The sequence below is a fragment of the Neomonachus schauinslandi genome, chromosome 13 (assembly GCF_002201575.2).
Source record: "Neomonachus schauinslandi chromosome 13, ASM220157v2, whole genome shotgun sequence".
In the NCBI taxonomy this organism is placed as follows: domain Eukaryota; kingdom Metazoa; phylum Chordata; class Mammalia; order Carnivora; family Phocidae; genus Neomonachus; species Neomonachus schauinslandi.
This window is the reverse complement of record NC_058415.1, coordinates 6,126,069-6,153,165: the sequence shown is the minus strand read 5'-3', so window position 1 is coordinate 6,153,165 and position 27,097 is coordinate 6,126,069. Positions and strand designations below refer to the sequence as shown.

The 27,097-nt window shown below is 41.2% G+C and overlaps 1 protein-coding gene across 1 annotated transcript in view; it reads left to right on the top strand.

Annotated features, from left to right (window-relative positions):
- Window positions 1-27,097, top strand: part of PDCD1LG2 (programmed cell death 1 ligand 2) — a 49,629-nt gene that overhangs the window by 1,810 nt on the left and 20,722 nt on the right. Inside the window, exons 2-3 of the mRNA XM_021694370.1 lie at window positions 12,318-12,386; window positions 21,587-21,892. Of these exons, the coding sequence (XP_021550045.1) occupies window positions 12,318-12,386; window positions 21,587-21,892 (375 nt within the window). The remainder of the gene's footprint in view (window positions 1-12,317; window positions 12,387-21,586; window positions 21,893-27,097) is intronic.

Genomic DNA, 27,097 nt, shown 5'->3' with positions numbered 1-27,097 from the left:
TCCAGACCTCTGTTAGCAACCCCCTCTGCTTCTTGGAGTTTTCCTCCCTTGGCTCTGAGATACTACAGTGGGGGAACTTCTCATACTCTTAGGACCATTTCTTCTTTGCCTTCTTCTCTGGTCTCCTATGCCTGCTCTCCTAATTTGGGGGCATTCATCAGACTTCAGACCTTTTTTCTCTAACCTGTGTTTTTATAGTCTCCCCCTAAGAGAGTTAATTTATTCCCCAATGTCAATTAACATTTGCATATTGGAATAACTTTTTTATCTTTATCTCTATCACTGAATTGTGTCCCAAACATTAGACTTTCATTTTTCTTGAACTGTTTCAATTACTTCATGACTCAAACCCAATTCATTTCGTAGAACCTAGCACTAAAACTTGGCTCCTGATCTAGTATTTTCTTTGTCCCACCCTTCTGCAATGGCATCAGTATTGTCTTGATTGTCAGGTCTCAAAACCACAGTCCACTTGTTGCTTCTCCTTCTTTCCTGAATGGATGATCACTTGTTAATTGCTTTGTCAATTGTTTTGTCAATTGCTTTGTAATAAGTTTCTCCTTCCTCTGCCTTTCTTCCCTTGTCTGACCCTGAATCAGGGACTTTACCAAATATCTGGATTAATACCATGACCTTCTAATTGAGTGACTGGTGTTCCATTTCACTCCCTCAATTCTATATGGATAAAAACAAAACAAAACAAAACAAAACAAAAAAACCCCACCAGCCTTAATCTATTTCAAACACTCCTTTGGTATTGTCATTCACTTGTTGAGTTACTGTCACTATCTCCTCCTGGCAGATCTACCTGGCATTAAGCTCTTGACATTTTTGTCTCAACCTGTATTTCCAGCATAGATATGCTACTCCCAGTCCCCCTCAACAAGCCCTGTGTGTGTGAACCTCTGAGATTATTTCTAATATTTCTGCAGGAGCCTCAAGAGTAGCTCTGACTCGGGATGGCTGGGTGGCTCAGTTGGTTAAGCATCTGCTTTCAGCTCAGGTCATGATCCCAGGGTCCTGGGATCAAGTCCCACATCAGGATCTCTGCTCGGTGGGGAGCCTGCTTCTCCCTCTTCCTCTCCCCCTGCTTGTACTTGCTCTCTCTCTGACAAATAAATAAATAAAATCTTAAAAAAAAAAAAAAGAGTAGCTCTGACTCTCTAAATCCCACTCATCTTGGAAGTGTCCTTCCACCAGTCAGCTTCCATGGTTTGGGCATTTTTATGCAAAACCTTTCACATCATTTCTTACCATTTTTCATGTGTACAGAATTTTAGCTTTCTGATTACATTATCATGTCTTCAAGGGCAGGAACCCTTTCTTACATGAATCCTTTTCTTGGTTCCCCACTTTGATTTGAATTGATTCCCTAATTCAAAGACTTGCAAAAAGTGGGAGCATAGTATTTATTGGCTAAAACGTTGAGATGCAATTTGAATTTAAGTTAAACTTGAACGGAGGTTAACTAGACTAATGTCTCCTAATGCCTAGCTCAGAGACTGTGCCATTAAGAGAAGCACCTTCACTAGTGACCTGCGGGAGGGCAAAGGCAGGGCAGCAGTCTGAGCAGGGCTTTTCACCAATTGAAAAAGAGTAGCCTTTGCTTCTTTTCTCTCTCAAGCCTGAGAACTCGTGACTGAGAGGCCCTTCATGACTCTTCGTAGAGCCACCAGAAAATGTTCTTGAATCTTATATCCTATGCTGTTCTGCTCCGTTTCATACCATGATGACACCTCAACCGCTAGGGTGTGTTCATTGGCAGAATTGTTAAGAATTACCCAGAAATTCATTAAGAATTATCCAGAGATTAAGAAATTCAGCTAAACCGATCATGTGATTGAAAACTGTTTTTTTTTTCTGCTCATGATCCAATGTGTCCCTTCAAGGGTAGCTTGCCTGAGAAAAGATAGCTACAATGAGCATCCTCTGCCTGATGGAAGCTCCAGCACAAGCAAATGCATACATAAGGAATATACAATTAAGATAAAAATGAAAAGCCATGCAAGCCTGGATAGTAAGAGATACTTATATCCAAACAAAGGTGAATTTTAAAAGGGGAGGCTAAGGAGGAGACATGGTTGTTTGAACACATTCATTTCATCTCATGGAGAGAAGTCATCTCTATGTGCTTTTGGCCAAAGGAGAGCCTTACATATGGATGCTCTGTAAATGGTCCTTGAGTTAATTAATTTTGGCAATACGCTCCATAAGTTCTCCAAATAAACTCTCTCAGGCTTTGCCAGCCTCAGTATAAAAGAGTTCATACTTCCCTAATACTGAAGGTTTCCAGAACCTACTCTTTCAGAAAATTTCATCTTCCAGAGCTACCCAGAGGGCAAAGGTCTCCTTGAGAGGAACTGGCCTTCTGAGAGAGCTTGGGGAGGGGCTTGAGGTACCCACGGGAACATTCTTTGGGGAGACAACCTTGTAAATAATCCTACTAAAGAGATATTCTTTTAACCTCCCATCTCTTGTGGAAACACTTCCTTCAACATGCACCTTTGCTTAAGGAATTCCAGGGGTGATGACGTCGCCACCCCATTAGCAGCCCATTCCGCTGTCAGTGACTTAAACTGATGAAAATTTCTCTCTTATTTGGGGCCAAAATTATTAACCAAATTAAGTTCTGTTTCTCCAATAGAGGAAGGAGTCAACTGGGGGGCCAGTAGTCTCAGAGTATGATGCTAAATTGCCACGCATGCATTCATTCATCTGTCCATTCAGGGAACAGTCATAATTGGTTATAAACACTCATAAATACTCATGAAACACACACACACACACACACAAACACACACAAACACACACAAAGAAAAAGAAAATTGTTATGAGGACCAAACACAGTTCAAAGAACTCTTGTTCTCGCACGGAAGACAGATGTATAACCAATTACTATACCAGCAAGGAGGTAAGTGCTAACACTAGTTAATAGCAGATAACAACTGAGGCAGGAGGAACAGCTTAAGAGCAGTTAGGAAAGGCTTATCTCCTTCTGTTGAAGGCAGAAGAATGTAAGGCCACTTAAGGAAATATTTATGACTCAGGACAGTTTCTTTGAGCCCAAGTAGAACCTGAGATGGGGGTAAAGTAAGATTAGACAAAATAAAATAAGACCAGATATGAGAGATTGGAATCTCAGAGCACCTGTGAGGACCTAGTCATGGAAAGCGCATGTAGGATTTCTGTGGCTGAGGCAGGAGGGACCAGATCACAAAGGGTTGTGTAGCCCATGTTAAGGAGAAGTTTACCTTATAAATCATGGGAGCTATTTAAGTCTTTTAAGCAGGAGTGTCATGATCACATTTGATAATTCCATGTTCCAGAGATTCTTCTGCCTACCAGGTAAAGGGCTAATTCATTCAACCAGTATTATTGGAGTGCTAGCTTCCTACCCGACACAGTTCTAGGGACTGAAGGATATTAGTAAGCAAAACAGACAAAGATCTCTGTCCTAAATAATCACTAAAGTGATTATATTCTTATGGAAGATGGCAGCTGATAATCTAATATAAACAAATGAGTACATTATATGGTATGTTAAGTGGTAATGAGTGCTTTGGGAAAGTGAGAGAGTAAGGAGAGTTGGGAATGCTGGAGAGGTGGTGCTTTTGCAATTTTGCATGAGGCAGTTTCACCAGAAAGAGCAAGGAAAGTCTCTGGTTGTAGGGAGCTGCACACTGGCAGCAAGGTCAACCCTTGAAGCAATGGATCTGGGGAAGAAGCCCTGCAGGCCTGGGAGCAGGCTTAGGACCATTTAGAGAATTCCAGAGCCCCAAGAACCCAAATTGTAATGGGTGGTGGGTCAAGAGCTCCAGAGGACACTCTTAGCTCTGCAAACACCTCACACTGCAGCAAGAGGCATGGCCACCCTTGGGTCCTCTAAAGCGTGGGGCTCAAGGCAGATGTCCCTCTTGCCTGGGCTACTAGACAGACTTAGGATTTTATTCTCAGTGAAATGTTGAGCCATCACAGGATTTTGAGCAGGATGCTCTGCTACAGTATAAGGAGGAGTGACGAGATGCCGAATTAAGGTGATAGCAGTGGGTGGTAGAAAGAAAAGGCATCATCCAGAAGTATCCCAACACAGAATTAACAGGACTGGGGGATAGACTAGATTTGCAAGATGAGAGATGTGTAGGTTTAAGATGACACACCCAAGATTCTGGCTTGAGGTCGGTGTTATTATTATTGGTATTATAGGAAAATGGGGCACAAAGAGTTTTCATAAAGTGCCCAGGGTCTTAGAGGCTCATAATTTCTAGACCCAGGATTTGAGCTCAGATGTTTCTGACTTTAGAGTGTGAGATCTTATCCATTGCACAGAAGATACTATCCCTAGAAGGAAGAAGGCAGCTGGTTGGAAAGTATCTTCATAGCAGTGTCTATCTCTCTCTTGGACAAAGGAGGCAGTGTACAAGGAAAGTCCCCTTTGACGGGCAAGGAAGAAAGGGAAGTTACAGCCAGAGGTGGTGATCCAGGTATCCTTTCTGTTGCCAGAGCATGTTACACGCTATCATTTTGAGCTCCAGAAATAAGGATGCTGGGCAAGTACAGCATTAAGATGATACCGTGTCTGGGTACATTTGCATTTTCAATAAGGGAGAGGGTCTTCAAGTCCAGCTAAGTCCAGCATTTCCCAATGGAAAGCACTTGATGGGGCCCCCAGTTGTTGCCCAGTAACATGTCCCTCCCTAAAGTGTGAACAAGACTACAGCCCACTGTGGACAGTCCCTTCTAGCTACTGCCTCATTGCTCGCTCCCTTTATAGCACTCTGAAGCACTGCTTATATTCTGTTGTCTCTGCACCCTTACTCTTATTTTCTTTCCACTTTACGCAGGCTTTCATTTGCACCAAATCTCTGATGTCCTGCTTGGCAGGCTCACTCATGCCCTCCACACTGCTAATACCAACTCTCCACAGCATCTGGCTCAACTGAGCATTCTCTCCTGTAGCACTGCGTTTTAAACTCTAGCTTTCATTACAATTGAGGTATGGCGAAGCCAACAGATCAGGAGATAACTGCCATTGAAAAAAAAATAGTTTGTTGTGTTCTCAGATCCTGAGAGAAGGAGGCATGCCACACAGCAGGGGCCACACAGGGAAGCACCAGGGTCAGACAGGAGGCAGAGCGGAAGGGGAAATGTGGCCAGAAGTCTTTATTGTGGTTTCCACAGAAGGAATGGGTAAGGCCGGGTTAGCAGGCTGCAGTTGTCTAGTTTGAAATAGTTCATCAGGATTTAGAACATAGGGGCTGTTCCTTGTTGTATGGTACCTGGCCCTGGGGTGGTTAGGGCAGTAAAGAAGGTGGTTGCAGTTAGGGGTTCTGGGTTGCTTCTTTTGCATTTGAAAGGCCTCCCCTGGGTGAGTTGTTTACTATCTCTAGGAACTGGCTAATCCTGGGAGGGGCAGTCCCTGTAGGATCAGCAAGCGTCAGGTATCAAAGCATCAGAAAACAGAAAATCAAAGACTTGATTAATTGCCTTTTTGCCCTTCCCCTCAATCTTCTTTGCTAGTGCCCTCCCTCCCAGAGATCCCTAAATGTTGGAATGCCCCACATCTCAATCCTTGGACACTTTTTCTCCCATGTGTATCTTGTGGTAATGTCATACAGCCCCCTAGCATTAAGTAACAGGTAGACCTTGAGGACTCCCAAATTTATCTCTACCCGAAACTCTGGACTGTTATCCAACTGCTTACTAAACATCTTCATGTGAATGACTAGTTGACATCTCAAACCACGTACTGATTTCCGCTCCTTAATCTGTTATTCTCTGTCTTCTCCAGTTTAAAATTAGTACTTCCATTGCCCTAATGCCTCAAGCCTCAAATCTGGAAATTTTCCTGGATTTCTCTATTTTTGTCAAACTGCATATCTAACCTGACAGCAAACCCCATAAGTTCTTATTTGAAAAGATAGAAGACCTGGGGATAAATCCCACTTGGTCGTGGTGGATGACCCTTTTAATGTATTGTTGGATCCTATTAGCTAGGATTTTGTTGAGGATTTTGGAATCCATATTCATCAGGGATATCGGTCTGAAATTCTCCTTTTTAATAAGGTCTTTGCCTGGTTTGAGGATTAAGGTAATGCTGGCCTCATAGAATGAGTCTGGAAGCTTTCCTTCTGTTTCTATTTTTTGAAACAGCTTTAGGAGAATAGGTATTATTTCTTCTTTGAATGTTTGGTAGAATTCCGCAGGGAATCCATCAGGCCCTGGACTCTTGTTTTTTGGGAGGTTTTTGATCACTGCTTCAATCTCGTTACTTGTTATTGGCCTATTCAGGTTGTCAATTTCTTCCTGTTTCAGTCTTGGCAGCTTATAGGTTTCCAGGAAGGCATCCATTTCATCCAGATTGCTCACTTTGTTGGCATATAGTTGTTGATAATAATTTCTAATAATTGTTTCTATTTCCTTGGTGTTAGTCATGATCTCTCCCCTTTCATTCATAATTTTATTAATTTGAGTCCTTTCTCTTTTCTTTTGGATAAGTCTGGCCAGTGGTTTATTGATCTTATTAATTCTTTCAAAGAACCAGCTTCTAGTTTCGTTGATCTGATCTACTGTGTTTCTGGATGAAAGACCTCAATGTGAGACAGGAATCCATCAAAATCCTAGAGGAGAACATAGACAGTAACCTCTTTGACATCAGCCACAGCAACTTCTTTCAAGATACATCTCCAAAGGCAACTGAAACAAAAGCAAAAATGAACTTTTGGGATTTCATCAAGATAAAAAGCTTCTGCACAGCAAAAGAAACAGTCAACAAAACAAAGAGGCAACCCACAGAATGGGAGAAGATATTTGCAAATGACACTACAGATAAAGGGCTGTTATCCAAGATCTACAAAGAACTTCTCAAACTCAACACCCAAAAAACAAATAATCAAGTCAAAAAATGGGCAGAAGACATGAAAAGACACTTCTCAAAAGAAGACATACAAATTGCTAACAGACACATGAAAAAATGTTCATCATCATTAGCCATCAGGGAAATTCAAATTAAAAACCACACTGAGATACCACCTTACACCAGTTAGAATGGCAAAAATTGACAGGGAAAGAAACAACAAATGTTGGAGAGGTTGTGGAGAGAGGGGAACCCTCTTACACTGTTGGTGGGAATGCAAGTTGGTACAGCCACTTTGGAAAACAGTGTGGAGGTGCCTCAGAAAATTAAAAATAGAGCTATGACCCAGCAATTGCTCTCCTGGGTATTTACCCCAAAGACACAGATGTAATGAAAAGAAGAGCCATATGCACCCCAATGTTCATAGCAGCAATGTCCGCAATAGCCAAACTGTGGAAAGAGCCGAGATGCCCTTCAACAGATGAATGGATAAAGAAGATGTGGTCCATATATACAATGGAATATTACTCAGCCATCAGAAAGGATGAATACCCAATTTTTACATTAACATGGATGGGACTGGAGGAGATTTTGCTAAGTGAAATAAGTCAAGCAGAGAAAGTCAATTATCATATGGTCTCACCTATTTGTGGAACATAAGGAATAGCATGGAGGACATTAGGAGAAGGAAGGGAAAACTGAAGGGGGGGAAATCGGAGGGAGAGATGAACCACGAGAGACTATGGACTCTGAGAAACAAACAGGGTTTTAGAGGGGAGGGGGGGGGATGGGTTAGCCCGGTGATGGGTATTAAGGAGGGCATGTACTGCATGGAGCACTGGGTGTTATATGAAAACAATGGATCGTGGATCACCACATCAAAAACTAATGATGTATTGTATGGTGACTAACGTAACATAATAAAATTAAATTAAAAAAAAAAGAAAAGATAGAAAACCTAAGTAAATGGAAAGACAAGCTGTGTTCATATTTGGAAGACTTAACATCACAGCTAATTTCCCCAGTGGATCTACAGATTCAGTGCAACTCCTATCAAGATTCTAGCTGCCTTTTTTTGTGTGTTAATGGACAAGCTGATCCTAAAATTCATATGGAAATGTAAGGGAGCCAGAATAGCCACAGACCGTGCAGCTCAGTCTTTCTGTGAAGAAAGCCTATTAGCTGATCTGCATGGCTGCAGCCTGAGGGGCAGGCTTCTAATGGACACACGTCTAGGGGCTGGTGTAATTCTTTCCAGGGACCTTGGAAGGCTGGTGCTCTTTGCACACTCACCCTCTGACTTACTCCAGAGCACCAGCGTTTCCTGGCAGGGAGCCTTCGAGGTGTCTGGTGTACTGGCTTTTGCAGCAGCTGCCCAGGTGACTCCCCAGCCCGACATCAAGTGCCTCTGTCACTCCTTTGAGTAACTCCTTGAATTACTCCTTTCCAGGGAACTGTGAGAATCAGAGATGTCTCTTGGCAGGCTCTTGCCCCCAGAGCACTGAATAGACAGCACACTGATGTACACACCCTGGTCTCGCTGTGAGGGGAGCCTCTTTGCTTCTCCTAGAGCTTCAGCCTGAGGGGCAGTCCTAAGGTCTTGCACACATTTAGTGGCCTACAGAGCTGCTCTCAAGGAACATAGGCTGTGGACGCCATCTTGGTGTTCTCCCTCTGCCTTGCTTCCACTAACCAGTATGATCCAGAAGAAAGCTTATATAGTCATCTGGAGCCCAGATTTTTGTGACTGCCACCCAGAGAACACCTCCAGATTGCCTGGCCTTGGTGGCCAATAGGACTTACACTTCCAGCCCACAGGACTGTATTATTTGCATACTTTCACAAGCTGCTGCCTAAGGATCTGACTTTCAACCAACTTGAGTCTAGGTGCTAAGATCCTCTCCTTTGGGCTACTGACAGATCTTGGCACATCGTCCACTACTGGGAGCTATTAAAAATAGAACTGGCTGCTTGGATAAGCACAAAGGTTTCCAAGACAACCAAGAGCTGAGGCAGGGTTGAACATCAAATTTCATCTCCTAGGTAAGACCAGTTCTTCAAGGCTGGGAGGAGTAGTTCTTTCATCTACTGTGTAGAAACAGAGTCAGGCAAAATGAAGAAACTGTGGAATACATTCCAAAGTCTTCAATAAATAGTGTTGGAAATATTGGACAGCCACACACAAAAGAATGAAACTGGACTGCTCTCTTACACCATGCACAGAAATTAATTCAAAATGGATTAAAGACTTGAATATAAGACCTGAAACCAAAAAAGTCCTAGAAGAAAACCTAGGTGATAAGCTCCTTGACATTGGACTTGGTGATGATTTTTGAATCTGACACCAAAAACAAAAACAACAAAAGCAAAAATTAGAAGTTGGGACTGTATCAAACTGAAAAGCTTCTGCAAGCAAAGGAAATCATCAATAAAATTAAGTCAACCTATTGAATGGGAGAAAATATTTGCAAATCATATATCTGATAAAGGGTTAATATCCAAAATATCTAAAGAACTCATACAACTCAAGAGTAACACACACATACACACACACACACACAGTCAAGATAAAAATGGGTAGAGGATCTGAATAGATATTTTTCAAAAAAAGACATACAAATAACCAACAGGTACATGAAAAGATGCTCAACATCAGTAATCATAAGGGAAATGCAAATGAAAACCACCATGAGGTATCACCTCACACTTGTTAGAATGACGAGTATCAAAAAGACAAGAAATAACAAGTGTTGGTGAGGATGTGGAGAAAAGGAAACCCCTGTGCACATTGGTGGGATTCTAAGTTGGTATAGCCACTATGGAAAACAGTTTGGAGGTTCCTAAAAAAATGATAAATAAAAAATAAAACTACCATATGATCCAGCAATTCCACTTCTGGGTATTTATCTGAAGAAAATGAAAATGCTAACTCAAAAGGATATATACACCCCGGGTTCATTGCAGTATTGTTGCAGTATTATTTACAATAGCCAAGATATGAATCAACCTGTGTGTGTGTGTGTGTGTGTGTGTGTAATGGAATATTACTCAGCCAAAAAAAGAATGAAATTTTGCCATTTGCAACAACATGGATGGACCTCAAGGGCATTACTATACTAAGCAAAATAAGTCAGAGAAAGATGAATACTGTATGGCTTCACTTACATGTGGAATCTAAAACAAACAAGCAAACAAACAAACCAAGCTCATAGATACAGGGAACAGATTGGTGGTTGCCAGAGGTAGAGATTTAGGGGGTGGGAGAAATGGGTAAACTGGTTTTATTTTATTTCTAGTTTTAGAAAAATTGAAAAAAAAGGACTTCTTCGAGAAAGGCTAATTGCATGCTTGGGCAGCAGAGACATGAAATCGGCTTAAGGCAATTTGTACAGAAAGCAAACAAACTTCCCAAGATTAATAGGATTGTGTGAAAAGGAAACAGAGGCTACCTTGAAGGGACTTCCAGTGGCCAAAATTATGATGATTTAGGCTATAAAAGAACAATTATTATTTTTTAAAAAGCCCTCAAAATGTATCAGAGACCTAAATATAAGAACTAAAGCTATAAAATACTCAGAAGAAAACATAGATGTAAATCTTTGTGACCTTGGATTTGGCAATGGTTTCTTAGATATGACACCTAAAGCATAAGCAATAAAAGAGAAAATAAATTTGGCTTCATCAGAATTAAATTAATTTATGTTTTAAAATTAAATTAAAATATTTGTGCTTCTAAGAACACTATTAAGAAACTGAAAAGACAATTTTCAGAATGAGAGAAAGTATTTGCACATTATATATTTAATAAACACTTTGGCAGTTTCTCAGGAAGTTAAACATAGAGTTACCATTTAACCAAGAAATTCCACTGTTACATATCCAAGAGAATTGAAAACATGTCTACACAAAAATTTGTACATGAATGTCCATAGCAGCATTATTCTAAAAGCCAACAAGTAGAAACAACCTAAATGTCCATCACCTGATGAATGGATAAACAAGATGTGGTATATTCATACAAGGAAATATTATTCAATCATGAAAAGGAATGAAGTACTGATATGTGCTACAACATAAATGAATCTTGAAAATATTAAGCTCAGTGAAAGAAGCTAGATTCAAAAGGCCACATGGTGTTTGATTCCATTTTTATGAAATGTCCAGAATAAGCAAGACAATAGAGACAGAAATTATATTGGTGGTTGCCAGAGGTTGGAAGGAGAGGGAAGGGGAATTGGGAAGTTTCTGTCCATGGGTAGTGGGTTCCTTTTTGGGGTAATGAAAATGATCCAAAATTAGATAGTGGTGTGGATTTCACAATTCTGTGAATATACTGAAAACCACTGAATTGTACCACTGTATTGTCTGTCTTTTAAGTATATATGTATATACACACACATGCACACACACACACACAATTCTTTATTGTATGTCAATTATACTTCAATAAGGCTGCTGGAAAAAATAAATTTAAGGAACAAATATATATTTGTATATAATATATACCTTCCTTCACACCACTTCTCACCTCTACCAGCACCATCACTCAATCCAAACTATCATCTCTGTGAAAACATTCCTCACTGGTCATCCTGCTTCTAATCTTGTCCAACCCACTGTCCTTCCCAAGAGTCTATTGTCTACACCAAAGCTGAGTACTCTTTTGAAAATGTAATGAGATCATGTCATTCACCTGATCCAGATCCCTTTTGCCTCAACCACGAGAAGTCCTTGGGTTCAAGAAAGTCTGAGAACAAAGGTAGAAGTGTAGGAGGTGGAGCAGGACCAAGGTTGGGCACCCACTCAGTGTAGCCAGTTCTGTGCTCTCTCTGTCTAAACTTCTTAGTATCAGGTAGTTCAAATAATGAGCAAACTCCATCACAACACTCAAAAGAACTTGACACTTTCCTACTCAGGCAAATAATGAGTGTTTATTGAGAATTTAACTCTGTCCTACTGAGCGCTATCCTTGAGTATCTGACTCCCAGAGTCCAAGTCCACCTGAAGAAGTTGGTGTGCATTATCCATTTGACAATCATTTGATTTTCAAGGACCCACTACTGAAAAAACTATGGGAAGCTTCGTAGAAGAGACAAAGGGGCTCAGATAATCACCAGTGTGGGTGATTCATGAGAACTGGTTCATAGTCAGAAAAGGACAAAGAGCCCCTAATTTGGATTGATAAAGAACACCTTGCTTCCTCTTACCTTGTCTCCCTTCTCCTCCAGGCAATCAACTTTTAACTTCTCTTCCAGGGGCTCCGCTGTACCCCACTCTACTGCCTTCAAGACCACCAGGAGGCAGTAGACTGGGGTACAGCGGAGCTCCTGGAAGAGAAGTTTTATCTTCTCTCCAGGGGCTTGTTTATGGGTCATTTCCCTGTGTTCAGGAATGAGCAAATCACCAAATCATGAGACCCAGCAAAACTGCAGGAGGCTCTGAGACTTTCAATTGTCTATTTCAGATCGGGTACAGACCATGTTCCTCCTTCTGCTAATCATGAGCCTGGGAATGCAGCTTCATCAGACAGCAGGTAAGAAAGGCAAAAGGAGGGGGTCTGAGAAAGAGGAGTAAGCAGTTGCCCCTAGCTGAAGCCAATGATGAGAATGGGGGTCCTCAGGCTGAAGGCTTTCTTTGAGAGGAAGTGGGATTACACTCTGTTACATGAACAGTAAAAAGAATGGTGCCCAGGGTGGCCTGTGCTTACCCATGTCCCTGTCTTACAGAAACAATACCATCTGGCAGATGAGGAAACTGGAATTCAGAAAAGTTATTTAATTTACCCGAGATAACTCAGTCAGTAGGCGGCACAGGCAAGCTAGGACACAGCTAATGTCCTTTCTCCCTTACCGTGCTACGGTGATGATGATAGGCAGGCAGGGCAGACAGCCCCCAATCTTCCCACTTTGGAATGGGATTTTGGAATTAAGTTTGATTATTGACATATATTGAATGTTGATATTGGACGTTCACAAAACCAAAAAGTATGTATGATGAATTATGTTTAAGAATTAACCAAAAGGAAAGTATAAACATGTTGTATCTTGCTTTCTCCTCAAATTTGGAATTCTTCTCTGCTTCCCACTATGCATTATGCAGATAGTATCCGTTCAAACAAATATTAATTACCTGCCTAAATTGGACTGCCTTCTCCTCAGGGGTATTTTTTCTTTGTAAGTCTTATCCTTTCATGTCTCCCTAATTAAGGAGTTTTAACTTCAAAGTTTTCTCATAGAGGCTACCTGAGGGGAGAAAAGTAACAAAAGGATCTAAGGACTGATAAGAATGCTTACTTCTGGGGAGGGGAAGCGATCTGGGATGAGAATTAAAAAGGACAATCTTAACTATTATGTTTCCCAGGTGTTTTTTTTTTTAACAAGAAGTATGCATTGACTTGTATATTGAAAGAAGTATTATACCCTTACTTGTCTATTAAAAGAAATACACAAGTTTTACTTGTATGATAAAAATATAAATTTTAAAATATAAGAATTTTAGGCTGTAGCATCCGGTGCCTGAGAACAGCCACGACTCTCAGGATGGCCACACTGATGGCCTCATTCCCCTCACTGTGCTTGTTCACCCCTAAACTTGCACTCTCTTTGAGAAGGAAAAACAGAGAACATGAATTGAATCAATATAATTCTTTATTACCCTATGTAAATTTCTATTTTTAAATTTTAAAAAGAATGCTTACAGCAGCATTGTTAGTCCTTCCAAAATAACCCCAAAACAACCAAATGCCCATCGACAGGATAATGCATAAATTGTGGTATATTAGCAGAATGGAAAATATATATAGCGTGTAAATAAATTAATTACAAAAATAGGCAACTACATTTAAGAGTCTTAGTAGCATAATATTGATTAAAAAAACACAAAAAATCAAACACAGAAGACAACATACAGCACAGTGTCCTTTTTATAAATATATACCTACATATATTGCTTATATATTGCAATATACCTATATATGTATAATATATGCATATAATGCATGTGATATGCATATCATAATAATATGATCTAAGCAATATATATCTATATGATAGGGCTAAAAAATAAGCCAGAGATTAATAAACACAATATTCAGGATGCTGATAACCTTTGGTGGAGGAAGTAGATGTATGTCCTTAGTAATGTTCTGGTTTTTGGGGTAGGTGATGGATTCACAGGAGTTCATTTTATTTGATTCGATATCCTTTAAAAGTTTTCTGTATTTGGAAAACTTTTGTGTTGTAAAAGATACCACAGGTACAGAAAACCACATAAAACAAGTGTAAGGCATCATGTTACCATAAGGGGAACACTTGTAACCGTCACCCTTATCAAGTAGTAGAACTGTACCAGCCTTCCCTGAAACCCTTCCCCTGCCCCAGTCCTACATAACCTCCTCCCCATAACACTGTACTATCTACCCATTTCTCCATTAAAAAATTTTCCTAAATATCAGTAAAAGAAATCTTAGTAAGCACTCAGCAAGATATGTTCTTTATAGTTTCCGAATCAGCAAATACAGATATCACTCATTTTAAAGTGGCTCTATATATTTTATTGGACATGCTGTAGTTTATTTAACCATTCCTTTATTGAGAGAAATTAGAGTTATTTAAAAAACAATTGTTTCTTGCTGGATTAATGCTTGAAAAAAAATGTGTTTCCTAAAGACTGTGATGAAGACTGACTCTGAGTATGACCCACATAAACCATTCATCATGAACTCTTTCCTTACTTGTATGTCTGTGGGTGCTCTATTCTGTTATCTATAAAACAGCTTAAAGTTTGAAAAGAAAAATTGGCAGAAAACATTTTCATTTCATTTTTTAAACATTTGTTTATTTTCAAATTGACATACAGTAACATTCAATCTTTTTAATAGAAACATCTATGAGTTTTTGGCAAACATGTGATCATATAACCACCACCACAATCAAGATCCAGAACAATTCCACCACTTGCCAAGCAAACAAACAAAAAGCCCTCCCCAACTCTTAAACCTGGGTACCCAATGATCTATTCTCTGTCCTATGGTTTTAAATTTTCTGGATTATCATATAAATGGGATTATCCACTAGATACCTAGAGATGTGTTTTGTCTGGTTTCTTTCACTTAGCATAATGCAATTGAGATTCATCCATGTTGTTACATGTACCAGCCCTTTATTCCTTTCTGTTGCTGAGTAGTAGTCCACTGTATGTATGTACCGGATTTTGCTTATTCATTCCCCAGTTGAGGGACTTTTGGGTTGTTTCCTGTTTCTGGCAATTACAAATCAAGTTGCTATAAATGCTTATGTATTTATTTTTGTGAGAACATAGGTTTTCATTTCACTTGGGTAAATTCCTAGGAGTAGGATGCTGGGTCATGTGGTAAGTATATATTTAACTTTATAAGGAACCACTAAGCCTTTCCATAGTGGCTAGACTATGTTTGCATTCCCAGCAGCAAAGTATGAGCACTCCAATTGTTCCACATTCTTGGCAGCACTGACATTGTCGTGTTTTTTAAAGTCATTCTAAGAGGTGTGTAGAAGTATCTATTTGTGGCTTAATTTGCATTTTCCTAGTATCTAGTGATGATAAGCATGTTTTCACATGGCGATTGGACATCCATATGTCTTCTCTGGAGAAGTTTGCATTCAAACTATTTGACCATTTTTAATTGGTTTATTCATTTTCTTACTAAGTTTTTAGAATTCTTTGTATATTCCAGATGCAAGTCCTTTATCAGATGTGTGATAAGCAAATATTTTCTCTCGGTCTGTGGCTCATCTTTTCATTCTTTTAACAGTGTCTTTGCACAGCCAAGATTTTAAATTTGGTGGAATCCAGTTGATCTTTTTTTTTTCTTACATGGACTGTGTTTTCGGCGTCATGTCTAAGAACTGCCTAACCCAAACTCTCAAAGATTTTCCCCTGTGGTTTTCTTAATACTTTCTAGTTGTACATTTTACATTTAGGTTTATAATCCATCTTGAGTTAATTGTCATAGAAGATATAAAGTATAGGTTGAAGGTAATTCTTTTTCTTTTTTGTGATTGGAGGTCCAGGTTCTTCAGCCCCATTTGTTGAAAAGACTGTCCTTTCCTCATTGAATTGCCCTTGCACATTTGTCAAACATCAATTGGCCATATTTGTGTGGGTCTATTTCTGAACTCCATTCCGCAGTCTGTCCTTTGTGTATATGCTTTCCCTCATAGCACACTCTTCTGATTTCTGTAATTCTTTTTTTTCTTATATTTTTATTTCAAAACCTAAGGACATCTTGTAACCCAGATACATTTAAGGGGAAATATTCATTTCTGTACTTTGTCATGTCTTGGAGGAAAAGTAACCCCAATTATTATTCCTTTTATTGATTTTTTTCCTTTTTTTCCTTCTTTCTTCATCCTCTGGAGAGGGATAAAAATCAGGGGGTCACATGACCATGGTGCTCTGGGGTGGGGACCACACCCTGGGTCACTTCCCCTTAACCTATCTTCACGCTCTAAAACTACTTCTTCAGACCCCTGAGGTATACAAAGCAGAAGAATCAGGTTGCGGAAAGGATTTCTAAGAGATGAGATGTCCCCGTGCAGTATTCCTACAGAGAGGAGCAGATGAGTCAGGTGCCCAGAGCAGGCTTCTATCCTCAACTAGGAACTAGAGTTTTCTGAAACCTGTGGTTCTGTAAAGCAGCCCCCACCTTTCAAGTTCATTAAGTACGGAGTCTGAAAAAAACTTCAGCTTCTGTTACCAAATGGAAAAAAAAAAAAGTATGAAATTAGCTTAAAGGGGAAGCTATCTTAGGAGGTAATGCAAATGATTTGTTTTGTGTTTCTGGAGACATGACAGGTGCTGACTCCTATTGATGCCTGATAGCAAATAAAATACACAGTTTCCCTAAGAACTTTCAAAAAGACTCCAGCATTACTAAAGCCTGCTGCTTTCATCTGTTTAAAGAAACTGCATGTGTGAATTTTTCATGCCCTGGCCAAACGCGTTACCTTTTAATTTAGTCAGGGGGGCCAAATGAATGGGAAAACCTGCTCTGCTTTGTTTTTGTCTGCTTAATTCTGTAGTTGCGGAAACTTTCCAGTTTTCTCCTTTGTCTCATGACTTCAGCACTTCAGTGCTGGGTTGAAGCTTAATATAATAACCCCTGATTTCAAGCTGTATTACAAAGGTATAGTCATCAAAACAGCATGGTATTGGCATAAAAACAGACAGAGCTCAAACAGAATAAAGAACGCAGACACACACACACACACACACACACACACACACACACCCCTAAATGTATTTTCTTTAGCATAAAGCGGAAAAGTGTATCTATCTCCTTCGTGGATGTCATATGTACATGCCAGGGGATATGTGGTCCTATCTGGAGAGTTGTTAGTACAGGCTTTCAAGACACAGAGATATGAACTGGAATTCCAACCCCATGAGCTACCACGCTTTGACCTTGGACAAGTTGTATCACTTCTGTAAGCCTAAGTTTCACCACGATAACTACTACCTTGTGGAGTTTGGGGAACGTCAGATGAGATGATGATGTGAAGATTAGCCCAGTGTCTGGCTCACTGTGTTTAATAAATGTTGACGATTACTCTGCTTCCCAGTAACAGCCCAAGTGCAGGCTCATGTTATAAGTCTTCTTCTCAGACAGTAATGTGCACATGAACCACCTCAACTTTGTTAAAATGTGGAGTCTGCTTCCCTAAGTCTGAGACCGAGCCTGAGATTCAAAAATCTCTCACTTGCTCCCTGGTGAAGCTGATAGTTGATAATAAAAGATAATAAAGGCGGGATAATAAAAGATGTTTGCCTGAGCAGGTGTTTTACTTATCTAACCAATGGTTTTCAATACTCTGCGCATTAGAAGCTTCCAAGGAAATTAAAAAAAAAAATTGATGCTGGCCTCACAAATGAATTAGAATTCATATTTAAAGGATCCAAGGTGGGGCCTAGTATTTTTTTTTAAAAGGCCTCCCCAGTGATTCCAATGGTGGTCAAAGTTGAGGCACTGATGTGCATACAGGCTTGAGAAAAATATCTTCATGCAGTTGTTTGCAAGAGTGTTTTTTTTTTTTGCCTCTGTAATTTACAATAAGTAAGAATAATTTAGGATCTTAAAAGTATAGTGCATTTCCTGAAAATTTATGGAGTAATCAAGCTCACAGCTTTGCCTGTCTTAGAAGCTTTAATTGAGGCAAAATTACATCAAATAACAATTAATCCTCTAGTTATTCTGAGCTACTCAGATATTTGATTCAGGTTTGCTAATTGCTCTTTCCTCTTATGAACATTAGCTGAAAAATAGGTAACACACTTTATGCCTACAACCCCTGTACATGCACTCTGCACAAAGCAGAGGAGAGAAGAAGCAAGCAGAAAATGGATTTTTGTCAAAGGCCCAGAGTGTAAACAGGGGAGTTCTGCTGTCTGCTATGGGGAGTTCCAGAGGAAGTTACAGACGTTTTCTCTCTCATGAGAAGAAAGCCTGCGTGCGGTAAATAAATCTGCTAAATAAATTCAATAGAGGCAACGCCCAAAGTCCTCTGACACTTACATCTCAGACTCAGCAACTGAACCTCCTTGCAAATCCCATTTCTCTTCCCTGCTTCCTGCTGTATCATGTGTAATAAAAAAAAAAAAAATAGGAGAGTAACAATGAATTCCTGAACCTGGAAGAAAATAGTTACTTATGTATTTGATCAATGAGTAAGTGAATATTCCTCTTCAGACCAGAGTGGCCTTGGTAGTGGGTAGCTCTGTCTTGGTTAAAAGGGGACTTAATAACTGAAAATTTGGAGATGATCCCCATCAGAAAGGGATCTACCCTTAAGACGGTCCTATTAGGGAGAGCCTGAGGGAGAGTTACTACAAGTGGATTTCATGAAATGGAACCATGCAGGACATTTGGAAGCACGAATCTCTTTTCACATGGGACATCCCACAGTCTTCTCAACCTGTCCAAGCAAATGCGGGTGTGATCAGCAGCGTTTTACTGATAAGCAGTCATGTTCTAGACCTGCCCCCACCCCAGCCTGCACAAAAGCATGCAGGGCAGATGTGAACTCTCTCCTGTCCCGTAGATCTTTTAGAAAGGCACATCAATGTTCTAGTGATGGTGAAAACAGGGGTTGCAGGCAAAACGTAAACTTGCCCAGTTGTTCTTGATAAATCTCAAGTTTGGGCATAACTATCAAATGTGCTGTGTGATGATGAAGAACGCCAGCCAGTTTGTGCAACGTGGGCAAGTTGCAGTTTGATGAGAGGAAAGCAGAAGTGAGTAGGGTTAGGCTCATCCTTTCTTATTTCTCCCTCTTGCTGCCATTTGCCAAACCCTTAACTGGAATGGAAGATACCGAAACATATTCAGCCTGGGCACTGCCTTCAAAGTCTTGCAGGATTATAGGAGGAGAAACTCGGGTCAAAGAGAATTGCCATGTGAATCATTTAAGCCACGTAAACCCAAAATTTATTTATACTTTAGGATCTATTGCCCAGGGGGCACCTGGGTGGCTCAGTCAGTGAAGCACCTGCCTTCGGCTCAGGTCATGATCCCTGGGGTCTTAGGATGGAGCCCCACGTCATTCTGCTCCTTGCTCAGCAGGGAGCCTGCTTCTCCCTCTGCCCCTCCCCACCTTGTGCATGCGCGATGTGCGTGCTCGCTCTCTCTCAAATAAATAAAATCTTTTTAAAAAAAATCTCTTACCCAGGATGGTCAGGGAATGGGCTGTTCTGGTTTATAAAATATCATGGCCCTGTGTTTCATATACGAATTACCACTTGCCCAAGAATTATAACAGGGTACGAAAGAAAGGAACCAATGTTTGCTGACCGCCTATCCCCTGCCAAAATAAGGCACTTCACATGTGCCATTTTGTCTAATTTTCACCACAATACTTTGAGGCAGATATTACCCTTGCACCTTTATAGATAAAGAAGCAGAGGCTCACAGAGCTAAATGACACAGTCAAGATCAAAGGGCTCATAATCTCGATCCAGTCAGTCTGTCACCAAACCCCATGCTCTTACTGTACCACTTTTTATAAGGGTAAAAACTCCTTGAATAGCATATGCTTAGAAGCCTCTGCAAGTATTTATTGAATGGATGTCTTGACTAATTAAATAAATGAATGAAGCAAGCTCTCCTGAATATAATTTGATCTAATCTTTTGTCATGATTCAGAAGTTACTTTAAGGTCTTGCCACACCTCCATATGATGAATACCCTTTCATTAATGATGGAGGCAGCATAATCTTGTATAGTTTCCCACAGTGTATTCATGCATACACTACCTTCATTAGTTTGACTTTGCTTTACCACTCTTCATGCCATTGTTTTTATAGAATTCTTTAAAGTCAACTCAGCTTTTATTCTTTGAGCAAAATGGTATACCCCTGTGGTAAATGGAAAACAGGTATCATTGTTACTGGTGAATAGAGGACATAAGCAAAAAATAAATGTGATGAAAGTAGTGTTATAAAATTCTACCCAGATATTTACAGTATCTGCCTGGGAGCTTTCTGTTTTATTAAAAGGAGAAATAGCCATTGTTGGAGGTGAGAAAGTCTAGTTGCAAATTATATGTTACTTGAAGGGTTGAAACAGAATTGAAGAGGAAGTAAATTCCTCCCTGAATAATTCAGTTCTGTTTAGGCCTTAATTCTACCCTAAATAAAATTATCTTGCATGCTTCATGTGTGCCTCATATTTTGGGAAATATTGTTGCAGTGGAAACTTTAGAATTTTAAGCCAAACATCTAACTGGCTCTGAATTTTTTAAAAAGATTTTATTTATTTATTTGACAGAGAGAGACACAGCGAGAGAGGAAACACAAGCAGGGGGAGTGGGAGAGGGAGAAGCAGGCTTCCCACCGAGCAGGGAGCCCGATGTGGGGCTCGATCCCAGGACTCTGGGATCATGACCTGAGCCGAATGCAGACACTTAACGACTGAGCCACCTGGGTGCCCCAAACTCTGGCTCCAAATTTTAACTTTACTAACTGTATGTCCTGGTGTGAACCTCTTTGAGCCAGTTTCCTCAACTGTTAAAACAGTAAATAATAATACATATTTCATGGTTGTATTTTCAGGATTAAGTGATGTAGTTATAAAGAGCCTAGCACAGTGCCTGGTGCATAGTATGTATACACTAAATATTAGTTCTATTCTTCCTTTCTCCTTACTGACAGAAAAGAAGAAGCTTGTCCAGTGGGCTCGTGTGACTCGGTGTTTAAGGGCTCTTGGAGCTTAGCAATCCCTGGGTCTGATCCTGGCTACTTTCCTGTGCCTTGGTTTCATTTTCTGAAAAGAGGATGGCTCTCTACTTCACTGGCTTTCTGGGAAAACTAAATGAGATTGTGTGTTGGCAGAGGACGAACACATAGTAAGAACTCAACAAATGATAATTATTATTACTCCCAGTCACGAGAGGAGGTCGTATTTGGCAGGGAGGGTATAATTTGATCTATATGGAGAGAATGGCCCTGGGTAATAAGACAGCAATCAGCTGCACAAGTGGGGCGTGTTGAGAGGAGAGAAGTACCTCAAAACAGTGGATCAAGAGTTCCACTCTTGGCCAGACAGGACAGGGCAGAGGAGAGAAAGGAGCCTGAAGGATGGCCCAGTTCGTGACAGGAGTCTCCTGGGACATGGGGTGGGATGGGCCTCCTCGGCCCCTACTCTGTACAGAAGTGAGATGTGAAGGCAGACAATGGGAAAACGTCTTGTTTTTTGTTCAGCTTTATTCACAGTGACGGTCCCTAAGGAACTGTACACAGTAGACTATGGCAGCAATGTGACCCTGGAGTGTTACTTTGACACCGGAGGTCACGTGGAACTCGGATACTTAAAGGCCAGTTTGCAGAAGGTGGAAAACGATACATCCTTGCAGAGTGAAAGAGCCAGCTTGCTGGAGGAGAAGCTGCCCCTGGGGAAGGCCTTATTCTACATCCCTCGAGTCCAAGTGACGGACGCAGGCCAGTACCGCTGCCTGATCATCTACAGGGTCGCCTGGGACTACAAGTACCTGACTCTGAAAGTCAAAGGTGAGTTGTTTCAAAGACTGTAATCTGTATGGCATTAGCACAAGCCAAAACTGGGAGGATGGTTATAAGGAGACGGGGCTATCTTAGAGAAAACAGAAGCACCTGCCCAGAAATAGTTTTTAACATCTGAGTATAAAGCAGCTGAGGTGAAGGTAGGTAAGGGTAGGAGTTGCAGGAATAACATGGGTCTAGAGGGAAGGCAGGAAGGGGGTCCCTGAAAGCCAGGAGGGTGCCGAAGATAAGCTTTGCCTGGCTCACAGTTTCCCCAAGGAACAACACTGACTTGATCACTAAGCTCCCCTTTAAGAGAAGCTTATTCCTCTAATCCAGAGTTTGTTAAACCGTGGTTTGCTGGCCGTTCATGGTTAAAGCATCATAGTGAGTAGCAACAGGTGAGTGTCTTTCTCCAAATAAAATGAATAGATCAGAAGGCAACACATAGTAGGGCTGAGTGTACTTTTGTGAAACTCTTGTTTCAGAGGGTGTGTGTGTGTGTGTGTTAGATTGTGATGTAAAATATTTTTTCTCACTCTGGGACATAGTCTAAAAAGTTTGGAAAACACTCACGTATTGCAAATGAAGCAGCTGAAGTCCCGAGAAGTGAAGGAGGGTAGGCTTGGGAAGCCCAGTCAGGTCCATAGCTGTCCCCATTCCTCTAGGTTAAGGGCTCTCCTCACCACAACACAAGCCAAGAACCTAAGTCTGAAGAGAACCTTCAAGCTTGTGTTTGTTTTGGAAAAGGCCATTTTGGGAAAGCCCTCTAACAAGTATAGAACAGACTCGGCTCTGTTCACCAGCTTGTTCTTTCAGCCCACACTGACTGTTCTGGGTTTTCTCTGTCTCCTCCCAGTCTCACCCAGTAAGCCTCAGAGGATCTGTTCTGTCTTCTGGAAAGTCCATAGACTTTGGTCCCTAAAGACCATTGACCTTGGCAGCAATGTTGTGACTTCATGATCTGGTACAAGGAAGGATAAACTAGGAGGATTAGACATGAGGGTGAATGTTTTCACCTGTGACCTTGAGCAGGTTATTTCACCTTTATAATCTCACATTTTTCTTATCTGTAAAAGGAGAGCCATAGTAGCACCTACACAGAGGATTATTGTACAAATTAAAAGAGATAATGAACATAAAGAACTGAGCATGGTTCTTGGCATGTGGTGAGTGTCCAGAGAGCTGGTCCAAAGACCTCCTCTTACCTCAACTCTCAATGAGTCATGAGGAGAGTCATTAGCCTGGATGTAACTGCCTTCTATCTTAATTGCATATCCTCCATCCACAACTGGGATGAACTCCAGAACTTTGAAGTTCATCTGATTTCAATGGGAGGAAAGAGGCTTTACATTCTCACGATCCCCTGATGTATCCAGTGTCTACACCCCTAACTCGCTGCCTCTGAGTTTGTTCGCCTCTGAATGCTGTAATGCATGTAGGGTCTCTGGGCAATTCGAGGCCAGTCCTTCCACTCTTTCTCTCCAGCTGAGGGCTGCCTCTTGTTCCTGGGAAGCCACGTTGCCAGCGTCATCACCTAGAGCGGAGATGGCTCAGATGCGGGACAGGTTTATTCCTTAAATATTAATTATTTATTCTTGAAATCCTTGCTGCTCTTCAAACTATGGTATATGGGGAGCACAAGACTTTCTGAGGGTTCACAGAAGCACAGGCAGTTTTAGGAAACTGAGTTTCTAATCCTTCATCTTCCCCAAGTATTCTTTCCCCAAACTGAGTGTGCCTGAGAATTAGCCTTCCAGGCAAGGCTCTTGGGGTTCCCCTAAAACACTTCCTCTTTTATCATCACCTTCTTCCACTTCATAGAAAGTGTACCTCTCACCAATGTGATGCGTTGCCTCGGGGTGTAGAAAAACTACATCCTGCTAAACAAAAGCCTGATTAGAAATATTGATCCCTTATCAAACTGTAATGACTAACAAATCCTTCTGCAAAACAGGTGGTACCAAATTCTGTTTTCAACAAAGCTGGAGGAAGCCCTAATACAGTTAAGAGCTGATAGTAAAAAATGAAGTAGGGTTGTTGGTTTTTTTTTTCCATATAAATCATAAGGCTTTTAAGCATGAAATGACATCTCTATAACAAAACTGCTTCCACACCCACTTACTTGTTCATATGAGTAAACTTCCTTGGCCTTTCTTACCATAAAAATGGAAAAATTGAAATAGAGCTGAGGCTAATCTTGTCTCATCCCAACGACAGCCATCTGTATCTTGGATACGTGAACAAATCAAAAAAGAGAGCCCCATCCATCCTCTTATGGGATACATTTCCAGAAAACTTTATCTTTTATGTTTAATCATTATCAATATTCATAATATTTTCCATTTTGATTTTACATGTGTTGATAATAGAAATTAGATTTCAATGCAGAAGGAAACCAAACACTTGAAGCCTTGTGATCACAAGTAAAAAAAAATTAATCTCAATAGCTGTACATATTTTGTTGTTGCAAAGAAACATAAGGATCACCAATACAAGAGCTTTCTAACATGTTGAGTTAGGATAAAATCCTATAGGAAAAGTGGAATGTGAACTGAGGGTCACGGAATGAAACCATGTGAAAAAGAGTGTAAAGCTCTGACCATTACAGGAAAATTTTTCTTAAAGATTTTATTTATTTGAGAGAGGGAGAGAACACAGAGGGAGAGAGTGAGAAGCCGACTCCCCGCTGAGCGGGGAGCTCGATGCGGAGCTTGATCCTAGGATCCTGAGATCATGACCTGAGCTGAAGGCAGACGCTTAACAACTGAGCCACCCAGGCTCCCCTACAGGATAATTTTTATATGTATTTTTCCATGGACGGTGGTGTGTATAAAAGATACCTCCTTTGATATCTAGACAGCAGTAGGTACATATGTAAGAGTGAAACCATTGTTTTACTTAAAATATAAATGTTTGTAAAATGCTAAACATTATATATTTTTCCAATACAGATACTTAGGAAAAATTTTAAGAACCTACCTTATAAATGTGTGAGAGGGAGCATACTGTGTCACAGCCTTTTAGGAGGAATGCAAGCAAAAACAGGAAAAGTTGAAGACCATCACCTAAGTATTCTACCCTGATCGGGGGGATCTGGTGCCTCAGTTAGGGTTTGCTTCAATGAAACAGGACTGGAAGAAGTACATGCTTTTTCCTTAAAATGCCTGATCTATGGCCTAAACTTGAAAACAGGTTTATAGCACTTTCTTTGATATCTGGGCAACAGTTGATATTAAATATAGTGAAAAGAGAACTAATTTTTTAAAAGCCCAGGAAAAACAGTACTAGCTAGAAGGGCTAGAGAGTCTAGAAGACACAGGTTTCTGACAGGCAGCTACGATGAGTAACCTGTCTGAGGGAGAGTAGGAACCGTGGCTGAAGAGAAGAGCGCTGTGGCCCCAACCAGGCCAGAGAGCCCAGGGCTTAAGCCCACAGGCTGAGAACTGGACTGAGCCAAGGCTCCCAGACAGACCTAGAACAAGTCCTGAGAACGGAAGGGCCAAACCCACCCCAAGGCCCTGGCAGGACATGAGGAGGGCAATGGGAGAGCGCCAACCCCCGGAATGGACTGAGGCTCACAGAAGTATTTCAAACCCACAAAAAGGCCCAGGCTAGATGGGAGTTCGACTTGAGCAAGTGGAGGAAGGAGGCAACAAGGTTTCCATTTTCTCTCACAGTGGCCTTTACGCTGAGGAGGGGAAGACAAAGGACCTGGAGAGGAAACGGCCCAAGGAAAGCAGTGCAGCCTTGAAAGGATAAGGGATAGTCGGCCTCTGGACCTAGAGAAAGTATTGGCTTAAAACACTTACTGATGGGGCTAAACCACTCCCTTTCCTCCTCCGGGGAACAGAAGGATCATAAGGGAAGCTGCAGTTAACACAGTAATGTTCTGAATTCCTCAATGGGCCAAAGCTCCTGGGGTGTACAAACTGTGTAACCTGAGGTTCCTCCCCAGGTCATCTAACAGATGAATTGGGAGCAAGCCTCAAAGATTTCCTTCAGTGATTCCTAGAAACCCGCCTACATTCTGTAAGACCAAGGCGTGTGAAACTACGTTTTTTTCACCTTCGTTACCGTCATCACGATGATAAGCGGCTAAGAGTACCTGCAGCTTATCTCTATTTCCGGGATGCTAGAGTTGCCAGTCATGGAGGGATCCTATAGTCAGAGATGAGCAGGGAGACAGAAACCATTCAAAGCAGCAGAAATTTAAATCCAAAACTAGAAATTCTTTCAGTAGAGCAGACTGAGTAACTAATGGGGGGGGTGGGGAACAGGGAGGCAAATCAGCAATTAGCAATAACGAGAAGCTGCTGCCTGCACTGGACTGGAGGGAGAGGAAGAAGGCAGGGTTAATGGAGCTCGGGGGCTGGAGTCACGGGGCAGATACTAGAACCACAACGGGCCCATCCAGTGGCATCAGGAGCAAGGAAGAGCTGCGGGTGCTGATGGAGAGGCCGTTGCAGCATAGAGCGTAGGGGGGAAATACCCTAACTTCTCCCTCCTGTTTGCCCTGCAGACTTCCCCCCGTGTCTCCTGTGGGCTGGCAAGAGCCTGGGAGACACGGCCTGCCAGAGTCAGCCTTCACACAGTACAGAGCGGAGAAGAACACTTGAGGGATGGATCTGAGGGCAGACAGGCCCAGGATCCACACAGCACACATCTTGTGCATAAACTGGTAAAATGTGAGATGAATAGTAGTGTAGTTCACTAGAACTGTAACAGACTCAACAACTAATAGGTGTTGAGTCAGGGCTAACAAAGGGTGACAGATGGTCTTGGGTCACCCAGGAGATGGTCTCCAGGTGCCCACGGGGCTGTTATAGCCATCCTAGCTGCACCTAGATCGTTCGTCTAATAAAATTAATCTTAGGACCTTAGGCTGCATTAAAACCCTGCGTGGACCTAAAATGTGCTCAACACATAGGAAGTAATTAGTCACACTGTGCTTCGTGCTGCTTAGGTTAAATCTGGAATATAGGTCATGTTACATTGGCAAACACAGTGAATCCAAAGACTGGTATGCTGCACTGGGTCTAAAAACTGTCCTGTGAGATATGGTTGAAGGAAGGAGGCATGTTTTACCCCAGAACGGAAAGACTATATGGAGTCTTGCCAATTATTTTCAAATACCCAAAGGATCATATGCAACAGCTAATAATAATTGCTAACATTAATTGAATTTTTACTGTGTTCTAGGCACCTAACTCA